At 40.3% G+C, this 22,608-nt stretch overlaps 1 protein-coding gene and 1 long non-coding RNA gene across 6 annotated transcripts in view; one reads left to right on the forward strand and one right to left on the reverse strand.

The window, feature by feature from the left end:
* Positions 1–14,245, forward strand: part of LOC113251763 (uncharacterized) — a 37,055-nt gene extending 22,810 nt beyond the window's left edge. For 2 of the 3 annotated variants that reach the window (XR_008958024.1, XR_003314608.4), the window contains one exon: positions 6,023–6,421. This is a non-coding gene — a long non-coding RNA (uncharacterized LOC113251763). Of the gene's footprint in view, positions 1–6,022; positions 6,422–11,617; positions 11,668–13,067 lie in introns of those variants that run through there. The other variant, XR_007190019.2, reaches the window with a different exon arrangement.
* Positions 979–21,476, reverse strand: CCNJ (cyclin J). Of its 3 annotated transcripts, none has more exons than XM_026493745.4 (6): positions 21,269–21,476; positions 20,504–20,613; positions 12,373–12,583; positions 4,865–5,164; positions 4,618–4,777; positions 979–4,039 (listed from the first exon to the last, which is right to left on the reverse strand). In XM_026493745.4, the coding sequence occupies exons 2-6, from the start codon at positions 20,570–20,572 to the stop codon at positions 3,628–3,630; spliced, it is 1,152 nt and encodes a 383-aa protein (XP_026349530.1). In that variant the 5' UTR covers positions 20,573–20,613; positions 21,269–21,476; the 3' UTR covers positions 979–3,627. The 3 variants fall into 3 exon arrangements, with proteins under 3 accessions (XP_026349530.1, XP_044237940.1, XP_057164575.1); XM_044382005.3 differs by having other exon boundaries at positions 4,618–4,741; positions 21,269–21,471; XM_057308592.1 differs by lacking the exons at positions 20,504–20,613; positions 21,269–21,476 and adding an exon at positions 14,928–14,997.
* Positions 21,477–22,608: the final 1,132 nt, after the last annotated feature.

A 22,608-nucleotide genomic window follows, 5' to 3' on the forward strand; every position in this document is an offset into this window, starting at 1 on the left:
AAAATTGCTCTTAAAAAAGTCTTTAAAATAATAATAAAAAGAATGGCAGTTGGGTAGGGGTAGGGTAGCAGTCTACCCCTACTTCCCATTGGAAAGCTGGAGTTTGGTCTTGATGCTTTCCACCTACTGTATTTTTTATTTTTTTTTTTTTTTAAATCTGAGGAATTAAAAAATGGATGTTGAGTGATTCTGAGTTCCAGACTATACCACTGTAACTGCTCCAATGTGATAGTTGTATCAAGCTAAATGTAAGCCGCTTGAGGTTAGGGAGGTTAAGTCTTTCACCGTGTGCTTGACGATCCTTGATGGATATCGACTTGTTACATGGGGTTCAGAACTGCCTCCACGTAAAACTACCTGCCCTGGTTTGAATGTTTTCTTAAATTCAGCCTTAAAGAACCTTGTATATTAACTGACTCTTGAGGTCTGTTGCTACACCCTGGCACTGTGCCACAGCAAGGGACAATACAGAGGACTAATTCAAAAAATGCTTTTTAGGGGTGGAAGTTCTTAATCCACACATACAAACCTGTTAAAATTTTACTCTTCAAAACAATTTCTATCTGCTGAGTTTTAAGTGGCAAATGATACATAAACTTAGGTGAACAGACCATTCTCACTCACTGTTGCCCTGTTCCTCTCACACCCCTGACCATCTTGTGTCCCTACTTTTCTGAGATCAGACTTCAAATTTTCTCAAGTATGTGTTGTTTGATAAATCAGAAACTGTAATTGCTAATATACTGATTTTAAGCTCAAAAGGCCAAAAGCTGTGTCCATCATACTTTCGTGGGCTTTGATGAGTATGTATGAATACATAATCAATGGACAAGAGTTTCCTACGACTTCAGTTATACTCTACACCTGGATGGCTTTTAGTAAATATAATTAGGATTCCAACTCTGACTAATGTGATGACATGGTTCACTGAAGCTACAAATATGTATCAAATATATTTAAAACAAAACACTAAAGCCATTTTACTGAAAACTAGTTTTATTTTAAAATTAAGTGCATAGCACTCATCTAATTCCATTGGTGTAGAATTTAGCACCATATTCGCTATTTGCAATTAATGTCACAACACAGATACATTTTGGCTTGCAGTCTGTACTTGAGTAGTGTTTATTTAGTGGACTTTGGTAAAGCCCTTTATACATATCATTAATCTCTTCACAGTACACATTTAATGATGGTCCAGTAATCTCAAAAAAAAAAAAAAAGACCTAAAGACTAACCAATAAATTAAAACAAAACAAAACCCACACAACTCCCCCCACCCCCATCCCCCAAGGCTAGCAGTTGTGAGTTGTATTTATATTGAAACCTAATGTTTTAAAAATAGTTCTGATTCTCCAACCACCCCATCCCACCCTACCCTGGGTATGCAGCAATAGTAACCAATTAATTATTTTATTCTACCCCCCCAAAAAAAATTAATCCAGTGTTCTTTAGCTTTTTAAATACAAACTGGGAAAGTGTTATAAGCTTTTTAAAAAGGCATATTCTTCTATAACAAGAATGACAATTAAACCAATCAATAAAAGCATTTGACAAGACATTAAATTACCATAGGCACCGGTTGTTGTTTCAAGTTGGGATCTCTATCCCAATATCTTACATTCATAGCATTATTGAGGTAGTTAAAATACTGAAAATTGGACTCCAGGTGCTGGGTTCTGAATGTGAATGTGAAAGATATATTCTCTTTTGAACCCACTTTCCCCCAAATAATTCAAGCTCTCTTGAGGTAAGAACTACCAAAATCCAATTAGCAGCCTTCTGTAAAGAGGAAAAATGATGATACTTTCAGAAAACAATTTTCAGGCTTGAAAACTGCCATGAGTGAGTGTTCTTACCTGAGTGGTTTTTTTATCTACCAGACTAATAAATCCACATCATGCCCTATGTACTCTAATTATAAAAGTTACCATTCTTTTAAGGAGAGGACATTCTAGGAATTCACGCTGGCAGAAGCCACCCACCCACATCTATCCACTGGAGCCATCTGGATCAGTCCACTACTGCGTTGAGTCCCTTCCCTTCCTAACAAAAGCCATCGGCTTGATTACTGAGACTCCTGCTGCATACCCACAACATCTTTATAATAAGTTTGTCTTCAATGCATATTGTGGCAGTCACATACCTGCCATGCAGTTTCCCTTCTATTCAAGTGCTATCTTTAAAAAAACACAAACAAAAAGACACACCTTACTATTTTTAAATCGGAAAGCTTCCCTCCACCAAATCTCTCTTCTCCCACAGGTAAGAGCACAATGTATAGTTTCAGTTACTATAATGCTTGCTTTCTTTTTGCTTTTTATTCCCTCTCAACTCTTTCCCCCCAAATTGCCCTTGCTGTAATGGCGACTTATTGCTGTTTTCACTCATTACCGACACAGTGAAACGTCCCAGGGCAGTTCTGGGGCCAATGTAATGCAAATGGCTACTGCAATCTAGTTTTCGGTTCCTTTGCCTGATGCACAGACTGGCTGGATTGCAAGGCTGCTTTTTCAGCTTGTCCTCCACGTAACAAAGTGCTGCTCTAGCACAACCTGAGCGCTACCCTGGCCACATTCCACTTCAAAATAAACCTACAGCACCTTACTCTAGTACTGACGTTTTACAGTTATGCCTTCCCTTGAAAAAACTTCTAGTGACATCAAATCTGAGTATAAATCACTGATTGCACTGAGAAATGCAAAACCTATATATGGATTATGAGTGATAGGAACCACTTCATTCGTTCTAAACTACAATTATGTTCTCAGTTGAAAACACATCCTAGCAAGAGTATTTTCACCTATGTTATAAAGGTAGTTCATACTATAACATTCCCAAAGCATGTTGCATTACAGTTAAGTGTTTCCAAGTAGTATAAATTCCCTGAGTTAAATGTGTTTTAATCCTAAAGATTTGAGGTTGATCACTTAGGGCAAAAAAAGCAACAAAAATTTTCGACCATGATTTTAAGAGATCTACTCCACCCTTAATTTTAGTACAAAAATCCAGATACCTATATATTGTGATAGGAAGTTATATAGACTCATCTAAAAAAAAATTTTTTTTTACTGCACAGATTGGTATAGCATAGCAATTCATGAGTTTAAACTTAGTCAAAAATTCATTTGTAGATCAAAAATGTAACTCAAAACTGCAGAATAAAAAAGACCTCTTCAAAAATTAATACTGTAACTTTCCTTCATAAAAAGACCATTTGGCAAGTCCACAGATAAACATTAGTCTCTGACATGTAAGCCAACATGAGGCCCAGAGCCCACCACAGGTCAAATCTCAAAATGGCGATTTACAGTCTGTCCAAATTTTCTGTTGTATTGAATATTTTTGAAATATTTGGACCATCAGCCAGGGCTTGAAAATTTTTGTCATAAAGGGATGTTTTTTTAACAGGATTTGATATACATACTGTTAAAGTGTTTGCAGTGTGTGTTCAGTCCTCCCAGGTATTCGTGGTGCACTGAAAGGGATATTCCGTCTTCCTGATGCTGGTATCCGAAGAGTTCTGATGTGATCTGGATCCCTTTCCTTTTGAAGAGATTACAAAAAGCTTGCCCCAGAGCTTCAAGTCACAGAACAGTCTGGGTGAGGAATTACCTTCACATAAAATCACCTTTCAAAGCACGGAGTAATGCAAGGGTAATGTTCATTTATCTGGTAACTCCGGTTATAAGAAACATTCAGACAGGGCTTAACTTCTACTGGTATTGCCAGTGACATCCCAACACCAGTCTGCACGTGCCCAAGGCCCTGCACACTGGTCTGGAAGCCAGCAGGACAGGTCTGTAGTGTGTAAGACGAGGTGTGTGTGGTAGATCCAATCTGCTGGCAGCTCGGCTGTTCGGCTACAGGATGGCGGTACTGCAGCGGGGTGTGGTGCGTCTGGTGGAGATAGTGGGGCTGCTGAAAGTGAACTGGCCGAGAGGGCTGCGAGGCCGACTGCAGCACACTCAGCTGCGCCGGCTGGGACCCTGCCTGGCCTCTCTGTTTGTTTGCCTCTTTCACATCGTTATCATGCGCGCTGTACGGAGAGAGAGTAAACTGTTAATAATGGTACTTCAACTCTTCAACGGCTCACTCTGCAGATGGCCCCACGGCCTACGTAGCAGTCGCTTTAACCATAATTTCAACAATGGTGAGATTTCACTCTTATCCTTCTAAAAAGCTCCTTCCTTTGGCACAAACTTTGGCAACTCACTGCTGGTAGCTCTGAGGACTATTTCCTGCTTGGGAAATATATCCACAACAAGGACTTAAACACTGCTACCACTTTGGTGACACCCTGGTGGCCCCACAACTCAAAGATGTAGAAAGAAGGACCAGGGCAAAACTTGCCTGGAATGATCTGGGTTATGGGCTCACTCATGTAAGAGCATACCATGTACCCAGAATCATGACAGGTGACAGCCTCTCCCTGGAAAACAGCCAAGGCACAGCCTTCCACCAAGCACTGCTCATAAAATGGCTTGCTCAGGGCAGCCAGCTACTGTCAGAGCCAATGTCCTAAAAGCTCTGCACTTGTGAGAAGCTGTTTTTGGGGCCCCTTATCCATGAAGAAAAATACTGAGAAATCACAAACACAAGATTAAGGAAGCTTACATTAATAGCCGTTCAATGCACTGCACTAAAAAATCCCAGGAGTAAGCAGTAAGACGATGCAGTCTTGTAGGCCACGTTGGAGAAAGACGAAGTATAATCCTTGAAGAAGCCACACATGCAGCAGCTACTAAAGAAGGTGCATAATTTAGAAAGGCATAATCTGTGGAGACATCAAAAATGAACTTAAGCAACAGAATACACAAGTCACAAGCTCACATGTCACCTACTGGCATCCACAATGACTCACCTTGCAAAGATACTTCCAGGAAATAATCTGCATACTTGGCCATGTAGAGTTTCGTTTTTTCTAAGCAAATCATTGGCCAGCCATCATGAAGATCTGTTTCGTGTACTGCTTCAGAGAGATAATACTCAATGAAATGGGCAGCTGTTGGAAGGCAGAGGTTCCACTGAAAGGTTTCTAATAATAACAGTTCCATATGTAGCAAATTTTGCTTTGTTAATACTAGATTCATATTAGTCATACAACCCAGGCTGTTGAGCTGTTCCAGCTTAGGCACACTATCTTCTTTTTCTTCAAATTTACCTTATAAAGAAAAGGCGGGGGGGGTGGAGAGGGAGAGAGAAAATGTTACACAAGTGATCATTATAGGTCTAGTTACTTAAATGGGATTTGCTGTCTCACTGCAAAGATTTAGATCCAAAGACATTCTTTCTCCTACCTGGGGTAGATACAATTGTGCCAGAACTCTGGCTCTCCTATTCTGCATGTTTCCTCTCCTCGTGCCTGCACCCCCTGCCCCTCGCCCTCCTCTAAAGAGAAATGGAGCATGTGCACATGTTGATCCACGTCACACTACAAAATGAAAATGATCCTATGTGCCGATGAAAAATTAACTCTCTCATGTCTCACCAGCCAAATATTTCCAGGAAATTTCTTTTGTGGGGGCAGGCAGTGGTCAGTGGAAGAAAATTAGTTTATTTTAGAAGAAAGTGTAAAGAATTTAATGTCATGGAGTTATCTGAAATCAAAAGTAGCTAAGCTTCAAGTGTTTCATCTTGGTATATTTTCAGCATAATCTCAATTCTGGAGAGACAGTGGGAGAAAAAAACTGGGTGAATATCAAATAACCATTCTCATTCCATAGAGAAACCTCCTCTTCAGAATTCAAAACAGAAACCTAGCTAAGTCTGTTACCAAAAAAGGGAGGGGAGGATACTTTTTACCTGCTTTTATATCCCTTCCTGAAAGCAGTATAGAAGTAGACAATCAGATGGCTGAACTTCATTATTCTAAGGCATCAACTTCCTTTCAGGAAATACTCATCCATATGTACAGCTGAGGAACAGAATTCCCTCTCCAGGCCCAGAATAATGTTTCGATAGGTTTTGTACCTATAGGTTTTGTACTTCAATTTTACCATACGTAAATCATTCATTTTAGGTATCTCTAGAACTTACGGCTGGAGAAAATTCAAACTATCAAGTACCAGTATGGTTTTCTAGATGCAGCAACAGAACCAAAGAATTGTCTTCAAGTCTCTATGGGTTTGTTCCACAGCGGTCCATAGAAGAAGGAAAAGCCTGGGGCGCCTGGGTGGCACAGCGGTTAAGCATCTGCCTTCGGCTCAGGGCGTGATCCCGGCGTTATGGGATCGAGCCCCACGTCAGGCTCCTCCACTGTGAGCCTGCTTCTTCCTCTCCCACTCCCCCTGCTTGTGTTCCCTCTCTCGCTGGCTGTCTCTATCTCTGTCAAATAAATAAATAAAATCTTTAAAAAAAAAAAGAAGAAGGAAAAGCCTTCTACCTTCTAGTATTATGTTCTATTTTATGTTAAAGTTTAAAACAGTCATATTATATTGCAATTATTTCTAACTGTATGCAATATAATCTATCATATAGATTTCTCACAACAGCTTTTAAACTTGCTCAAAATTACAGTTGTTAGACTACGTTACATATTACTGTATAAAATTTTTTGTTTTACTATTTCGATAACTTTTTCAACATATTTGGTTTCCTTGCAAATCTTGTACTTTTATTTTATCCATTAAAAACATATTTTGGAGATGAGCCAGAAAAACTGCCAAGCAGTAGAAACCAGATAAGCTCCCCTGTGAAGTTTCTCTTCCAGAAGGGCTGGCTTTATATCACACATCGGAGGTACTACAACAAATGGTAGTGGCCCTCGGGCCAGACGTTCAACATACGGGAGCCACTGGGGTTGTTCAAAGTCAGCCTGCCTCAGGGCTGGGGGAAAAGCACTGCAGACTACCTTGGTCTTTGCTTGGAGGGTGGGAGAACTGGAGTAGAAGGTTGTGTCTCCTATGCCAGGAGAGTCAAATCTCATGACCGGAAGAAAAGTTGGAGCCCAAAGAGAATTTTTCTCCCGCCTCAGAAACTCTGAGCTGCTTTAGATCTAAATTGCTCTTAACTAAATACTGCTGCAGGTAGGAGTTGATTTAAAAAAAAAAAAAAAAAAAAGGTACACAATTCAGACTTTAAAAGAATCTAGACAGCCCTTCCCAATTAAAATCGCATAGAGAAGAATTTCCCAAGTTTTTCCAATATGATATACTTAGTACAGCCCAAAGCACTAAAGTGGTCTTTAGGACACAGTCATCCAGCATTATCACTGCATAAAGATACAGGAAAGGAACGACTGTTCTCAGTGTCAGAGTGGAGAATGTCCTAGGAATTTGGTTCAATCCGTCTGAATGAATCATTAAGGTTCTTTAAGTACCCTGCCATTTGTGCAGCAGCAGTTAACACTAGCAGTATACTTCAAAGGAATATTGTAAAAACTAATGTGCTTATTTGTATCATGCTTGAAGTTCCTTTGAAGAAATTAATACACCATAATTCACTGTTTAATTCAAGGATCAAGAATGTTCCATATTATCTTCCCTAAACTTTCAACATTGAAAACAAAATTGTATATGACCAATTTCAAAGCTCAAAAAACCAAGATAGTGAGGTTGGCCAATTCATTTAAGGTCAAATAAGCTGAACCAAATAAAAAATGGAAGACAAAAAGGAAGACTTATGTTTGAATTCCCAAATCGGTACTTCCTGATCAAAGTACTGCACCGGGTTATATGGGAATGACAAATATCAAAATAGACGTCGATATTATTAAAAAACATCGACAGGGGGCGCCTGGGTGGCACAGCGGTTAAGCGCCTGCCTTCGGCTCAGGGCGTGATCCTGGCGTTGTGGGATCGAGCCCCACATCAGGCTCTTCCACTATGAGCCCGCTTCTTCCTCTCCCACTCCCCCTGCTTGTGTTCCCTCTCTCGCTGGCTGTCTCTATCTCTGTCAAATAAATAAAATCTTTAAAAAAAAAAAAAAAAAAACAACATCGACAGGGTTTCTGTATTTATAAAGTACTTGGCTATTACAAGTGTGAAAGCCTTTGCAACTTGACATGCAGAATTAAAAATAACCCTGAACTACATAAATAACCATACTTGGGATTTTATTCAGGCTTATGTTTTTTGGAACTTTTTCATTATATATAGTGATATAAATACTCCGAATCATGGACATTAAAGGATTTCAAAATGTGTGACAATGTCAGTGAGTTCCTGCATTCATATTCATAGTTTTTGTTGTGCTGAAAACTATGTGCATGAGTATTTTAAATCCACTTATCTGCAATACCACATACAGATCACAAAGATCAGTTTCTTCAATTGAAAGGAAATACCAGAAGCCATGTGATTATATTGATAAAGGCCTCAAACAGGAAATAAGGGCACAGGAAATTCACATCTGCTTCCCAGAAAATAAAGAATTAGACGCCACAGAAAAAAAAATCAGACTTTCTTCCCTTTATAGGAAATGCTCAGATCAGCCATGGAAATCAGCACATTTTCAAAGCTAGCAGTGAACGGCAGGTACGTGGCAGAAGGGCAAGGATCCAATGTCACGCAGTAAGCTCTGCCAATCCACATTCAATTCTGTTAGTACTGCGCAGGAAAAAAGTCATCCTTAATATATACTAAGAATTTTCAAAAATTTGTAGGACTACCAATAATAGAAAACCAGGTAAGGAACAGGAAAAGACAACTCATGGGGCGGGGGGAAAGGGTTCTATTCTCATTAAAAATTGAGACATAAATCAACTATTGAGATAAAATTTTCACCTTTCAGTTAATAAAGTAAAAAGCTTTGTCAACCCATTACTGCTAAGCAAGGAGAAACAAACACTTATCACAGATTTTTACTACTAACAGCTTATAATCTTATTTTTGGCTTCATTTTGATTCTGAGATAATTTCTTAGTTACACAAGACCGTGAGCAAATTATCAAAAGCCTCATCTCCAAGACTGCTTTCATGTTCTCCACAAGTTCAGTGCTGATCACAGAAGCCAAGGCAAGCCAGGGTATACAGGACAAAGAGTTGGAATTTCAGAATTTCCCAGGACAATCAGAGACTCTTCTAGAAAGAGCCAGAATCTTTAGGGCCAGGGAGCCCGATTAAAGATTAAAGAACAGTTTATGGAAGAATTAATCATTATGATGCTGACTTTTAGGTTTCAATTTCCTATGTGCTTTTAAACATCTTACCCACTTGATCCTTACAACAACTTTGTCAGTTAAATGTCTTTATTTTCATTTTATGGACAAGTAACTTCAGACTTAAGGGTTGTTGAAATTCATATTGCTGACAAGAAATACAAACATAGGAAATTCATCACTGTAATCCCTACTCTAAAACATGGCATACCCCTCCAATCATGGAAAGTCTGTAGGCCCTTTCTTCCAACTTCCGACTGTGCAGACACAGGCAGATAGGTATGCATATTACCTGGAATTTACAAGCTGTGCTCCATCTTTGGCCAAACTACTGACAGCCTCCCATCCTACTTAACAAGTGGAATCCAACTGTCACCCAGTCCTGTCAGCCGTAAGCTGTTCTTCACTTTTACACAACAGGCTGCCCATCCTAAAGCAGGTAGCAGCTGGAGAAGGACATACAGAGTTCAATCATTCTGGGAGGAGAGAGCATTACTTAAATAAAGTTTATGAAGCCTAAGTGGAGAGCTGCCAAAGGTTAAGAAGAGTTTAAGAATGTAAAAAACACTAGAATGTACTCCACAAATTAAAAACAGACATCAGATACTGAAAACAGGCTACCAGTTTATAAGCATCTTAAGTAATTTCGTTGTAGTAAAGTTACAGAGCAGAGGCAGGAGAGATTGTAGCCAACTACTAAGAGCCAGCCTCTTTGATTCCTGACCCAAGCACAGAGCTGACAGCTTGAACTCTTGCCCACTGCCTACCTGGAGGGGCCGAGACCCTGGGGGACACCTACCTCATACATTCTTCAGTGGGAAAGGAACAATGGGAAAACAATTCTCTCTCAGGGAAGGAGAGGTTAAGGGGTGTCAGTAGAACAAAGGGAGGAGGTATCTGACTCTTTCAGTTAACAGCTGATCAACAATTCATATTTGAACCACAGCAAATACAAATCCTAAAGCCTAGTTCCTGGAAAATGTACAAAATCATCTTCAATAAAATAAATTGATCATAATCTTAAACTAAGAATAATAGATAATTAAAAAAAACAAGAACAGTTGAAAACTCCATTCCAATCAACCTAAGATGGTGTGCAAATAAAGTATCCTTCCCCCAAATTGTACGAATTGCAGAAACTTGGCACTAATGCCAAGCACTGTGTGGTGGTCAGAAATCTTATTACATTATTCGCCTAGAATCCCCAGTGAACTCTGGCAATAACACGTAGTTTATGAATATCCAGTTTAGTATCCCCTTATTTGAGACGTTACCAGTAAGTAAACTTTAGTCACAAACGCAAGTCGGTCTATGAACTGACTCTACATCATAATTTCACAGTCCATCAGCAAGAATCTCCCACTTGGTCTGCACCACACTTTTAAGAATCTCGGGCATAGAGCAGATGGGGCTTGGTAGTGGTAAAAGCACAGTGATGGCCACAACAGGCAAAAATCATTTTTCATTAATGATCCAAAGTTTTTAAAATAACCTAACTTGTGTATGTGATTTCCAGTATCTCTCCTCTATAAACTTATCCCATTATAAACTAACATTTTGTAGGATAACAAGAAACCATTCCATTTGTGGATTCTCACACATCTGATATGTCAAATATGGATTTTTCTAGTCCTATGCAAACTATGAAACCACAAAGGGCTTCACAGCCAGTGATGAAACACATACAGAACTGTACGTGAGATTGCTTATGAGAATGACACTCTAATCAATTAAAGGTTAAAGGCTGATTATAAATACAAGTATTACCCCTCCAGCTTTCTGGGGAGAGGAACAGGTGATGTGTCTGAATCTTTGAGGACAATAGATTAAAGGAGAAATATAGATTTTCAGGAAACAGATGGTATTTTGGTAAGACTTTGGCTCAAGGTGCATGGGAATAGGGTGGGAAGATAAGACTGGAAAGGTGGCTGGGTCCAGACAAAAGGTTATAAATGTTACATTAAGGAGTTTCTATCTTAACCCACAGGGAGTGGGAAGTCATTACCCACTGTGTTTATTTATATTCAGCCTGGTCCACAAAGGATTTGAAATAACTTAAAAAAGACCTCCAAGGAGAAAAAATCAGTAGTTGAGGTCATCAGATCAAAGGAATAATAAGGGTAGAAAAAGAAAATCTGAGAAGAAATCAGTACTAGAAATGATTACACAGGCCTGCATTTGGTTTTAGGTTTACTTGTAGTCAAAGAACAAAGTTATTCTAGAAAGAACTCTGGTGGCAGGGTATAGAGGGGAATGTTCCTTAGACAGCAGCCACACAAGATCCCAAACCCTCAAGTGGGGGTTAGAGATGAAGGCAGTAGGTATTTCTACATCCTACCTTAAAGTGGGGTTTACATTCCTATTGTAATGTCATAAATAATATAAAAAGAAATGAATTCAATTTCAATATCAAAAACGATCTTTCTCACATTACTAAAAGAAGAAAAACCCGATTTAAATTCCTTTACTCACCCTCCTTCTCTTTGGTCAAGGTACTAACAATGAAATTATTTACAGGAAGAAGCTAAAAGAGGCACCAAAAGACCCACCAGTACATTCTGCATCAGGTAACAAATGTGGTTTATCACAGTCTACCTTGCAGCCCACCACGGTACTGTGCCTACTGCAGAAGCAAAGTCCTTCCCATTTGTAGCAGTTGCCTGTGAACCTTTAGTTCACTAAATCAACTCATTATGTAGTCAGCAGAAGGTATTCTAACAATACAAGAGTATAGTACCTTTTTAGACAGAGTTTCTCAACATAGTTCTGCTGACATTCTGGGGGCTGTCCTGTACACTGTAGATATTTAGTAGCATCCCAGCCCTCTACTCTCTAGACCTAGCAGCACCCTCCCAGGTTGTGACGACGACCAAAACCACCATCACCCAAAGCCAACTACTTCTTGTGAGGCACGGTTTTTCCCGGTTGAGAACTTTAAGGCAATGGTTCTCAACTGGAAAGGAACATCAGAATCACCTTTGAAATTCGAGCCCCATGATACAGATTCTGAGTCAGTAGATCTGGAGTGGCCTAGACTTTTGTACCAGAATCTTCAGGATGTAGGGCTTAAGAATATATGTTTTCAAAAGACTTCAGAGCCACTTTTTAATGACTAGTTAAAAATTATTATGCCAAGAAGCACTTTCAACATAAACTTTCTGATACTACTAAACTGGAATGAATGGAATTTGGTGATATTTCACTGAGCTCTACATAAATTTTTATTATAAACAATGGAAATTTCCAGTCATGTAGATGAGACTCATACTTACTTGCTAAAAGCAGACAGGAAAGTGCAACTAAATGCAGCTGCTGGATAGAGATGTCATATCGATCCATAAATAAGTCCAGCAAATAGACAGCAAGATGTCGGGCAGAAGGGCAGAGGGTGAAGCGATTGCTCACAATGGCAATCAGGTCAGCAAAATACCTTCTGAGACTTAGTTGAGGGGACTGGCCTTTGTAGGAAGGCAACTTCAGCTCCTATATCAAGAGGAACAACATTTAGTCTAACATAGCCTGTAGGAGTAGTACCCGCACAACGCAAAGACAACTTCCCCCCAATATATTAGTGTTAACAAGTGCCTAAAACACTTTTCTTGAAGGAACACAAATATGAAAAAGTTGAGTGGAAGGGTAATGAATAGTATTAATTAATAGCACTTGTTTTAAAACTTAAAACCAAACTTTTCGGGGCACCTGGGTGGCTCTGTTGTTAAGTGTCTGCCTTCGGCTCAGGGCATGATCCCAGAGTCCTGGGATGGAGCCCTGCATTGGGCTCCCTGCTCCACTGGGAGCCTGTTTCTCCCTCTCCCACTCCTCCTGCTTGTGTTCCCTCTCTCGGTGGCTGTCTCTCGTCAAATAAATAAATAAAATCTTTAAAAATAAATAAATAAAATAAAACCAAACTTTTCTCCTTCATTTTTAACCACCTCTGATGTGATAAATTGTTTCTCTTGCATTACAGAATGGATATATTCCAGCAAGATTTTTGTATCCTGTTTTCTCTACCAGGTGTTTTCCAAAGAACATCCTTACCAAAATCCCAACCACACAACACATACACAGCCCCTCCAGAAAGCTCAATGCTTTGGATTAGAAGGTAACAGTGAAGTGAATATGCTCCTGGTATGTCAATACTATATTACACTTGCAGAGGTGTAGAAGGTAGAGACTACTATTCATCCACTAGTATCTTCTAAGCATGTTTCCCTTTTAGCAGTTTTATGATGCTCTCCTTTGGCATTACCTTTCATACACCTAAAAATTTTCCCCTCATTGCTGTTCGATCTCAGAATTATATGAACCCATTTTTTTGAAATTGGAAGTTTTCTATACTACTAAAGTATTTCCACAGCATAGAGAAAGACAGGTTCTAAAATACTTCATGAGGTCAGCACAGTACTAAAAATAAACCCAACAGGTATCACAATAGCAGGAAGCTACACAGATATGACCCCAAAAGCACAGGCAAAAAGAGATAAATAGGACTTCATCAAAATTAAAGACTTCTGTGTATCAAAGTTCACTCTTTTCAATAGAGGGAAAAGGCAATCCACAGAATGGGAGAAAATATTTGCAAATCACATATCTGGCAACAGGTTAATATCCAGATTATATAAAGAATTTTTATACACGCAATCCAACAACAACAAAAAAACCAAATTGCTTAAAAATGGTCAAAAGACTTGAATAAACATTTCTCCAGAGAAGATATATAAATGGTCAATAAACAGATATAAAGATGATCAACATTACTAATCATTAGGGAAATGCAAATCAAAACCATTATGAGGTAACATTTCACACCCATTGGGATTGCTATTATCAAAAAAACACAGGTGTGCCTGGATAGCTCAGTCAGTTAAGCATCAGACTCTTGATTTTGGCTCAGGTTATGATCTGGGAGTTGTGAGGTGGAGCTCTGAAGTGGGCTCCATGTTGGGTGTACAGCCTGCTTGAGATTCTCTCTTTCCCTCTCCTTCTAGCCCTCTTTTTCTCTCTCAACAAAACAAAAAACCAAGAAAACAGAAAACAAAATTAACAAGTGTTGACAAGAATGTGAAAAACTGGAAGTCTGGTATAATGGTGGGAAATAAAATTGTACAGCCACTCAACAATGGTATTTCAATTCTTCAAAAAAATTAAATACAGAATAACTATATGATCCAGCAATTCCACTTCCAGGTATACACCAAGAAGAACTGAAGGCAGGGACTCAAATATTTGTACATATATTGATAACAACATTATTCACAAAAGCCAAAAGGTGGAAACAAACAATCCATCAACATATGAATGGATAAACAAAATGATTTTAGTTTAAGATGAAAAAGTTCTGAAGATAGAGAGTGGTGAAAGTAGCAGAATGTAAATGTACCTAAGTCACTGAACTGTACACTTAAAAATGGTTAAAGTTTTATGTTGTGGACATTTTACAATAAACCAATACAAAAAATAGAAGTCATATATCTAACTTAATAAGGTATAAAACTTTAGATAAAATATTAGCCAATGTAATTTCATAGTATATCCAAAGAATACATCATCATCCCAGCGGCACCTGGGTGGCTCAGTCGGTTAAGCGTCCAACTCTTGGTTCCGCTCAGGTTGTGGTCTCAGGGTGGTGAGATCGAGCCCCCGGTTGGGCTCCATGCTCAGCATGGAGTCTGCTTGAAACTCCCTCTCCCTCTGCCCTTCTTCCCTCAACCCCGCTCTCTCTCTAAAAATAAGTAAATAAGTCTTAAAAATAAAATTGTAGTACATCCCAGGAATGCAAAGATGGTTTGATATCAGGAAATCTATTAAATCACACATGATTACTCACAATCATCTTGATAGATGCCAAATAGCATCTGGACAAAGGTGACTCTGGGAGAAATAATATCAGATGTGTATTTCTTTGAAGAAGGAAGGAAGGTAAAAAAAAAAAAGTCAAATTTAAGAGCCAGCATCTCACTTGGAGATTAAACAATAAAAGGATTAGCATTCTAGTGCCTGCTATTGCAATATTACTTAACATTATTCTGTGAACACTAACTAATCCAATAGAAAAAGGAAAGAAAAGGTTTAATGACTGGAAAAGGAGAATCAAAGTCACTTATAGGAATAAAATTCTTTTTTGGATGATAGAATTTATATCCAAGAAAACCAACAGAAAAAATAAACAGTAAGTATTCAGTAAGATGGCTGTTTAAAAAATTAATATTAAAAAATCAATAGCCTGGAGGGCACCTTTGGCTCAAGTCATGATCCCAGGGTCTGGGGATCGAGCCCTGCATCATGGTCCCTGCTCAGCAGCGGCGGGGGGGGGGGGGGGGGGGGGGGGGCCTGCTTCTCCCTCTCTCTGCCGCTCTCCCTGCTTGTGCTCTCTCTTCTTTAAATGAAATCTTAAAAAAAAAACTCAATAGCCTGTTTCTATATTAACTGGTTAGAAAATAGAAGATTCCATACAAAGTAACTCTAAAAATTAAAACACCTAGAAAAAGTATTTATATTTCAGCACTCTATGAAGGTAACATTAAAAATCTGATGTAGTATGGAAGACTTGCATACATGCAAAGATTCCTTTTTCTTGGATAAAGAAATCAATTTGGTAACAATGGCATTTCAAATCAGGAGAACAGATGAATTTAATAAATGTTTCTAACACATAGGACGGAGTTAATTTCTCTATTTAGAGGAATCTGACACATCGATAAGAAAAAAGGCAACATTTATGAACAGTTTATAGGAAAATAAAATACTGCCAAAAACATATAAAATGATGGCTCTTCTCATTCAAAACTAAAGAATTACATAGTTTTTCACTTCCCAGATTGTATTTTATTAACTTTTACTTTTGCTATCAAGAGTGGAAATAGGAACTACCATGTATTTAATAGGTCAGATTGACAAATGATGTAACCTTTGGAGGGCAATTAGGTAATATAAATTTTTTAAAATGCAGATTGCAAATACTTTTCAACCTATCAATTTACCTTACATATAAGGAGGTCCTTTGCAATATTGTTTTTAATAGCAAAATAGTGGGAAAAGCTTACTGTCCAACAATCTAGATGAATCTCCAGAGATTTATTGCTGAGTGTATAGAGCCAATCCCAGGTCACATACTCTGTAATTCCATATACATAACATTCTTAAAAGGACAAAATTACAGACATGAAGGGACAAATTAGTGGTTACCAAGGGTAAGGGGGAGAATAAGAGTGGAAGAGAAGAGGACGTGGCTACAAATCATAACATAAGAGATTCTTATGGTGATAAAAAAAATATTCTTATCTTGACTATATCAATGTCAATATCCTGGTTGTGATAATTGTACTAAAGTTTCGTAAGATGTACCACTGAAGGAAACTGGGTAAAGGATACAGGGGATCTCTCTGTATCATTTCTTACAACTGTATGTAAATCCACAATTATCTCAAAATAAAAACTGCAATTAAAAAAAAAAGCTTGGCATTCATCCACAGGGAACTGATAAACCACAGGACATCAATTCAATGTGGACATTAAAATAAAGGGCAGTTGATCTAAATGTGTTGATACAGAAAAAAACATAAATAGAATGTGCTGAATGATGTTGGGGTCGAAGAATGGTACAGAAGAGCAAATATATATTCTGACCTCTTAATATTAACAACAAAAAAATATTTGCATATATACTGATTTACTGGATATCTTTTCAGGAAAAAAACAACAATGGTGGTGACTTTAGGGGATCAGGAACAGTGAGGTTGGGGAAAGCTCATTTTAAACCTTATACTACCTGAATTTTTTTTAACCATATGCACGTATCACTTAAAATTTCAAAAAAATATTAACAAGAGTTACTTGGGAGATAGACTAATAGGCCATTTTAATTTTTGTACATGTGAGAAAAGCATAAACAAGTGCTATTTAGGAAAAAAACCCATTGGCTTGTTTGGTTTTTTGAAGAGAAAAAAATATATTAATTTCCCCAAATAAAAGGAACATGTTGATTTCTCATGCAGCCCCCAGGATCTTCTCCTTTACCGTTTCTGCAGATCTTTAGAATGGTGTAAATGAGTTATAATTTTAAACTCCACCTTTCTTTGCTGTCATAATATGCCATTTATTGTGCATCTTTTATGTAGCAGATACTGTGTTAACCCCAGGGATAAAAGCTGGCAAACAGTCTCAAACCGCTCTTGAGCAGGTAAACCAAAATACAGAGATGATTAGGATATAATATAGCAATCATAGGGTATTACAGGAACACTGAGATGGAAGATCTAACCCAGCTCAGGGGATGGAGTGCTGGGAAGAAAAAGCCAGGGTAGGCTTTCTTTAGAAGAGGCCTGAACAAGGTCTTAAAGCTCATTGGGAAACAGCTGGAAAACACTATATTTGGTGGACTTTATTTTTCACTATATTAACTGTATGAAATGTGAACAAAACAAAGGCAAGAACACCAAAGACCAACAGGAGATTTTTAACAATGTGTCTAATACATTCTCTTTATGGCATTTTTAAATGGTAAAGTACAAGTGCTTACCAGATGGCTATCAGATTTAGTTCTCCTTGTCAAGGTACTGCCCGCAGTTAGGCAAGCATGAGAAAATGACCTACGCTTCTCTCAGCTTACAAGGTTTTGTAATATTTACTCCTGATCCACCAGAATTTTACACTCTCGTTCCTCTCTGCTTCTCGGAATCCCATAGGACCAAAGCACCATGACCTGGACTTGTCATCTCCATCTCCAGTCTCAAGTACTAGTCAGCTCTCCACCCCAAATCCCATCCCTTTCCCAGAACAGATTACCGTCCAGTTAGGATGGAAATAAAGGCATAGAAGGAATACTCACAAATGTAAATACAATACTCTGTGGGATATTTTCTGAATGTTTCTCACAAGCTAGCATTGTTCCCATCTGTCACAAAGGCTCCTGCAAATACTTCCCAAGCATCCTAAGGCACTACTATATACAGAAAAACATGAGAAAACAGAGGAGAAGGACAGAGGGGTGTAAGAAGACAGCTGCTTTGTGGGGGTTTTTTGGGGACAGTGTAATTATATTTTACAAAAACAATACAGCTGGTTTTTGGGGTTGAAGAGAATTTCCATTTGTTGTCATTTTTACCCTTCTCTAGTAGATATAATGCTGGTCAAAGCAATTATTCCTCCACACACCTTGGATCTAAACACACAATACTTCCATAGTGTCTGAATGGCAACTGCCCAAAAGAAGACCTAAATTGAGATAATCTGAGTTATAGGCGATTAGACTCTGTAAAGGCAGATTATGTCTTTCTCATTCACTATTACCATTTTAACACCTGGCATAGCAGCTGGTATACTGCAGGTACTCAAATATGTTGAATAAATAAATAAGCATAAGACTATCCAACTAAATCACCTAACTAACAGCTTGGAATTAACATTTTTTTTTAATGAAAAAAGTTTATTTTAACTTTCCTTGACTTCAGTGTACTATAACCAGGGTTCTTTCCAGTTTCACGATGTTCAAGTTTTACTGATTAACATAAACTATTCAAAAAGTGTGGCCATTGTGTCAAATGTGGCTTACACAGTGCTTAAAGAGAAAATAAAGACAACCCAGGGTAGCATGCCACAGGTGGTCCAAGGTAATTTTTAATGGCATTCCCTCAGACTCTGTGCTATCTCATCCTCCGATAATTTGTAAGCAACTTTAGTACAGGGTTGTATCTTATTTCTTCAATCCTCTCCAGAGCCTAATAGAAAAAAAGTATTCAACAAATCTGTGGGGAAGAAAATCCACTTCCAACCTCAACTGACAAAATTAATTCAAGTAATCATTCAGGATTAAAATTACATATAAAATAATCGAAAACCATGGAAATCCGTTAAGAAAAATCTTTTGAAGGGTGCCAGTCGGTTAAGCATCTGCCTTCAGCTCAGGTCATGATCCGGGGGTCCTGGGATGGAGCCCCACGTTGGGCTCCCTGCTCAGTAGGGAGTCTGCTTCTCCTTCTCCCTCTGCCCCTCCCGCTGCTGCTTCTCTCTCCCACTTTCTCTCTCTCAAATAAATATTTTTTAAAAATCTTTTGAGTTTTAGGTCACTAAAAAAATAAAAGTATCATTAACATCAAATAATTAATTTCACCACATATCAGAGGGATAAAATGAGCTGACACTTAGAAAAGGAGAACATTTAAAACTAAAAGACCACATCTTAAAAAAAAAAAAAAAATCAAAAGTATATGGACAATTTTCAAAGTGGAAAACCTGAAACTCTCTTCCTACACATTCAAGAGAACCACTCCACAGTTGAGACTTTTTTGTAGTAGGAAAAAACTCTTAGAGAGCTGAGGTGTATTTAGTCCATCTAAGAAGCTCAATGTCAGAATTAGTAAGCAGCATTTAGAAATCTCAAACCTTAGACAAGGGTACAGTTGTAACAATTAAAAGTCAGAATTAGGTGTTTCTAATCTAGTTAACCTGGTTTAAAAAAAAATCCAGACACAAGTTCAGTATCATCCCAGGATCTCTCAACTCCAACAGTCAGCATCCCTTGAATCAGCTGTTTTGCTTCTCTCTCATTTTCTATATATAACAAATGGCTCTCTCCATCCATGGTGAAAATGAGTCAAGTCAGGGATAGTTTTGGATCTGGTCTCTCTTCTGGTTATCAAAGAGGCAGAGATAAGCCCTTACGGTGAGATGTGACAGAGTAAAATTGTACTTAAGAGCAACAATACGCAGACTTTGCATCGTGCCAGAAAATTGTATTCTCCCTACCAAGCTCTATTAAATATACTAAGTCTACTTTCTGCCTTACTTTAGCTGGAAGGAGCAGTTAACTCCTACCTTAAGGCTTTCTGAACAGCCCGCAAATCTGAGGGTCTCAGGGAAAATAACAGTTATGGCTTTAGTGCTTCTATATACCAAACACTGTTCTAAAGCATATGTACAGTATCAGCTCATTTAATCTCACAATCCCCGCCCCCACAAGGCACGTTCCATTATTATTCATTCCACTGATGAGGAAATTGGGAAACAGGAAAATTAAGTAACTCGTCCAAAGTCTTACAGCAGGTTAGTGGACAGGCTGGGAAATTGATGTACAGATGTGACATAACAGCCTAATGCAACAGCAAACACAGAACAAGGAGGGCTACTCTGCCCAATAAAAAGCCAGCATACGTATCTGTTTAAACACAGTATCAAAGTCATGTTTCGCCTTCCCTCTCCCAAATACAGCTCCCCACCCCCTTCCTCATTTAAGTTGCAGGTTCTTCTGATACATCCAAGCGAAGAAACTAAGAAGTTAATTAACCTCGACCAAATAAGCAAACACATCCTTTCTGGTCTGGAAACTAGTGACCGCACTTCCCAGGGAGCCGCATTTTTACTAACTGGCACAAAACACTGCAAGGAAAAGTCAAGCATCGGGATTACCTTGTATCGAAGCGCTTGATGAATGTCTGCGGCCAGCTGTCCCCGCCACCACTGTCCCTCCAGCTCCATGGGACCGGGCGGCGCGCCTGGTCAGACGCGGCAACTTCAGTCTGTAAGACACACCCCAGACGCGGTCACGGCCAGCACCCTCCACACGACCCTCCGCGCCCCCTCCCCGAGGGGTGTGACCTCAGGCCACCCTGGGTGGCTGTTCCTCTTCACCAGACTCGACCTAAAGCTAGCACCGATCCAAACCAATTCCCTGACGCCGCGCATAAGGCCCGAACTACCCAGGCAGGAGGAGCGGACTCACGCTGAGAACTGCCGGACTGGGTGCCGGGCAAAGGGGACCAACTTGGGCCCGAGTTCCCAAGGCGCGACCCCGGGTGCGCGCACGGGAAGCCAGAGGCGGAGGCCCGGCTGAGGGTTCCCCGCGCCGGGTTCGAATTCTCCCGTCGGCCCCGGGGAGCCGAGAGACTGACACCAGTCGCAGACCCCCTGAGGAGAAAACCTCCCGCGGACAAGCCGACGGGCGAATGCCAGCCTGGCTCCGGGTCCCGGCTGCAGACGCCCGGGCGCTCGTTTCTCCCGGGGACCTCCCCGCGGTCCCGCCGGGGCCGGCGCGCACCCAGGCCGCCTCCTCCTCGTCCGGAGCAGCGCACGGGATCGCGCGGCCCCAGAAAGGCGAACAAAAGGCCGGGCCGGGCAGGTCCGGTGTCCCGCGCCCAGCACAGGCCTGCCGGTCCCCACCGCGGCCTCCCTTACCCGGAACCGCGGCCCTCACAGCCCCAGCCCCGCCGGCGTGCCTGGGACGCCGGCCCCGCTCATGATGCGGACAGTCGGCCGCAAAGCGCCGGCCTCAGCTCGGGCCCAGCACCGGGGCGCTCGCACCGCCCATTGTTAAAGGACCGGCAGGCGGCTCCGCGTACAAAGCCAGCGCGGGGGCACATGCGGCCCCGCCGCTGCCAATCTCGTCTCGCGATACAGCCGGGTCACCTCGAGCCGTCCAATCGGCGGCCGGGCCGGGCCCAGGTGCAACGCCCGGCGGCGGGTCGGCGGCACCGACCGGGACCCAGTAGTATCCGCCCGCGCCGCCTCGGCGCGACCGGGTGTTCGGCGTTGCCCGACAGCTCCGCCACCACCTACCGAGAAGCCGGCCCGAGGGGCGGGCAGAGGTCGGAGGAGGGCGCCAGAGAAATTACAACGTTGATCATCTTTCCGGGGGCCCAATCTGGTCATGCCACTCACCTGCTGAGAACCTTCGATGGCTCCCGATGCCCACGGAGGAAAGTTCTGAAGCCTCAGCTTCGCGTTTAAAACCCCTTACACATGGAAAACCGGGGATGTACTGTACGGTGACTAACATAATATAATAAAAAATCATTATAAAAAATAAATAAATAAAACCCCTTACAATGTGGAGTCGGTCTGCTTTATCTCACATCACAACAGCCCCGTGTACATCCTAGGGGCTGCTCAGTGGGATTATTAATCCCTCCACAAGTGTTTTAGCCGTTTCCGAAGCTCTTAAACGCGCTTTCTCTGTGAAATTATGCTGTCTCTAAATTCCACCTCAAAGCCTATTCCCGCTTCTAAAAACGTGATTTATCATTCCTCCTCATTTCCTCTGCTTTAGAGATTCCCAAGAGTTTTGAATAGAGTTGAGGTTACCTTTAGTAACCTAGTTTGTGAAATCCAAAGTGGATGTAATTAGCCATCTGTGGTCTTAAATCAGGAAACTACAAAACTTGTGGAAACACTCCAACATCAAGTAAGGTGTTGTGGTACTTGGAATATGATTCGCAGAAATCTATTGTATTTTAACCTTTTTGGTGGGATGTCTCAGCAGAAGTGCATGGTCAACCCAGGACAGTGATGCTCACTTTTCTGAAAATGTAGATTAACCTCTTTTAATATTAAAAAATGAATCATGGCAACTTCCCCCTTTTACTTAGAATCTTTGTCCCCAAAGAGGCATGATAAAGAGCTACTATAAAGTGATGAATAGCACAATGACATCTTGATATATTTGAAGAACAGCTGCAGATATGTATGTGAACTTTGTGAGACAATGCTTATGCCCAGGAGAACAGGGCTACAGGAAC

The sequence above is a fragment of the Ursus arctos genome, unplaced genomic scaffold, assembly GCF_023065955.2.
Source record: "Ursus arctos isolate Adak ecotype North America unplaced genomic scaffold, UrsArc2.0 scaffold_7, whole genome shotgun sequence".
Taxonomy (NCBI): Eukaryota; Metazoa; Chordata; class Mammalia; order Carnivora; family Ursidae; genus Ursus; species Ursus arctos.

Excerpts from the sequence above, each read along its gene's own strand:
- CCNJ (XM_026493745.4), bottom strand. The coding sequence starts at position 20,572 with ATGGAGCTGGAGGGACAGTGGTGGCGGGGACAGCTGGCCGCAGACATT. Across the intron at positions 5,165-12,372 it reads TTCCTGTCTGCTTTTAGCAA|GTAAATTTGAAGAAAAAGAA; the intron begins GTAAGTATGAGT and ends TTTCTTTATAAG. Across the intron at positions 4,778-4,864 it reads CCTGGAAGTATCTTTGCAAG|ATTATGCCTTTCTAAATTAT; the intron begins GTGAGTCATTGT and ends ATGTCTCCACAG.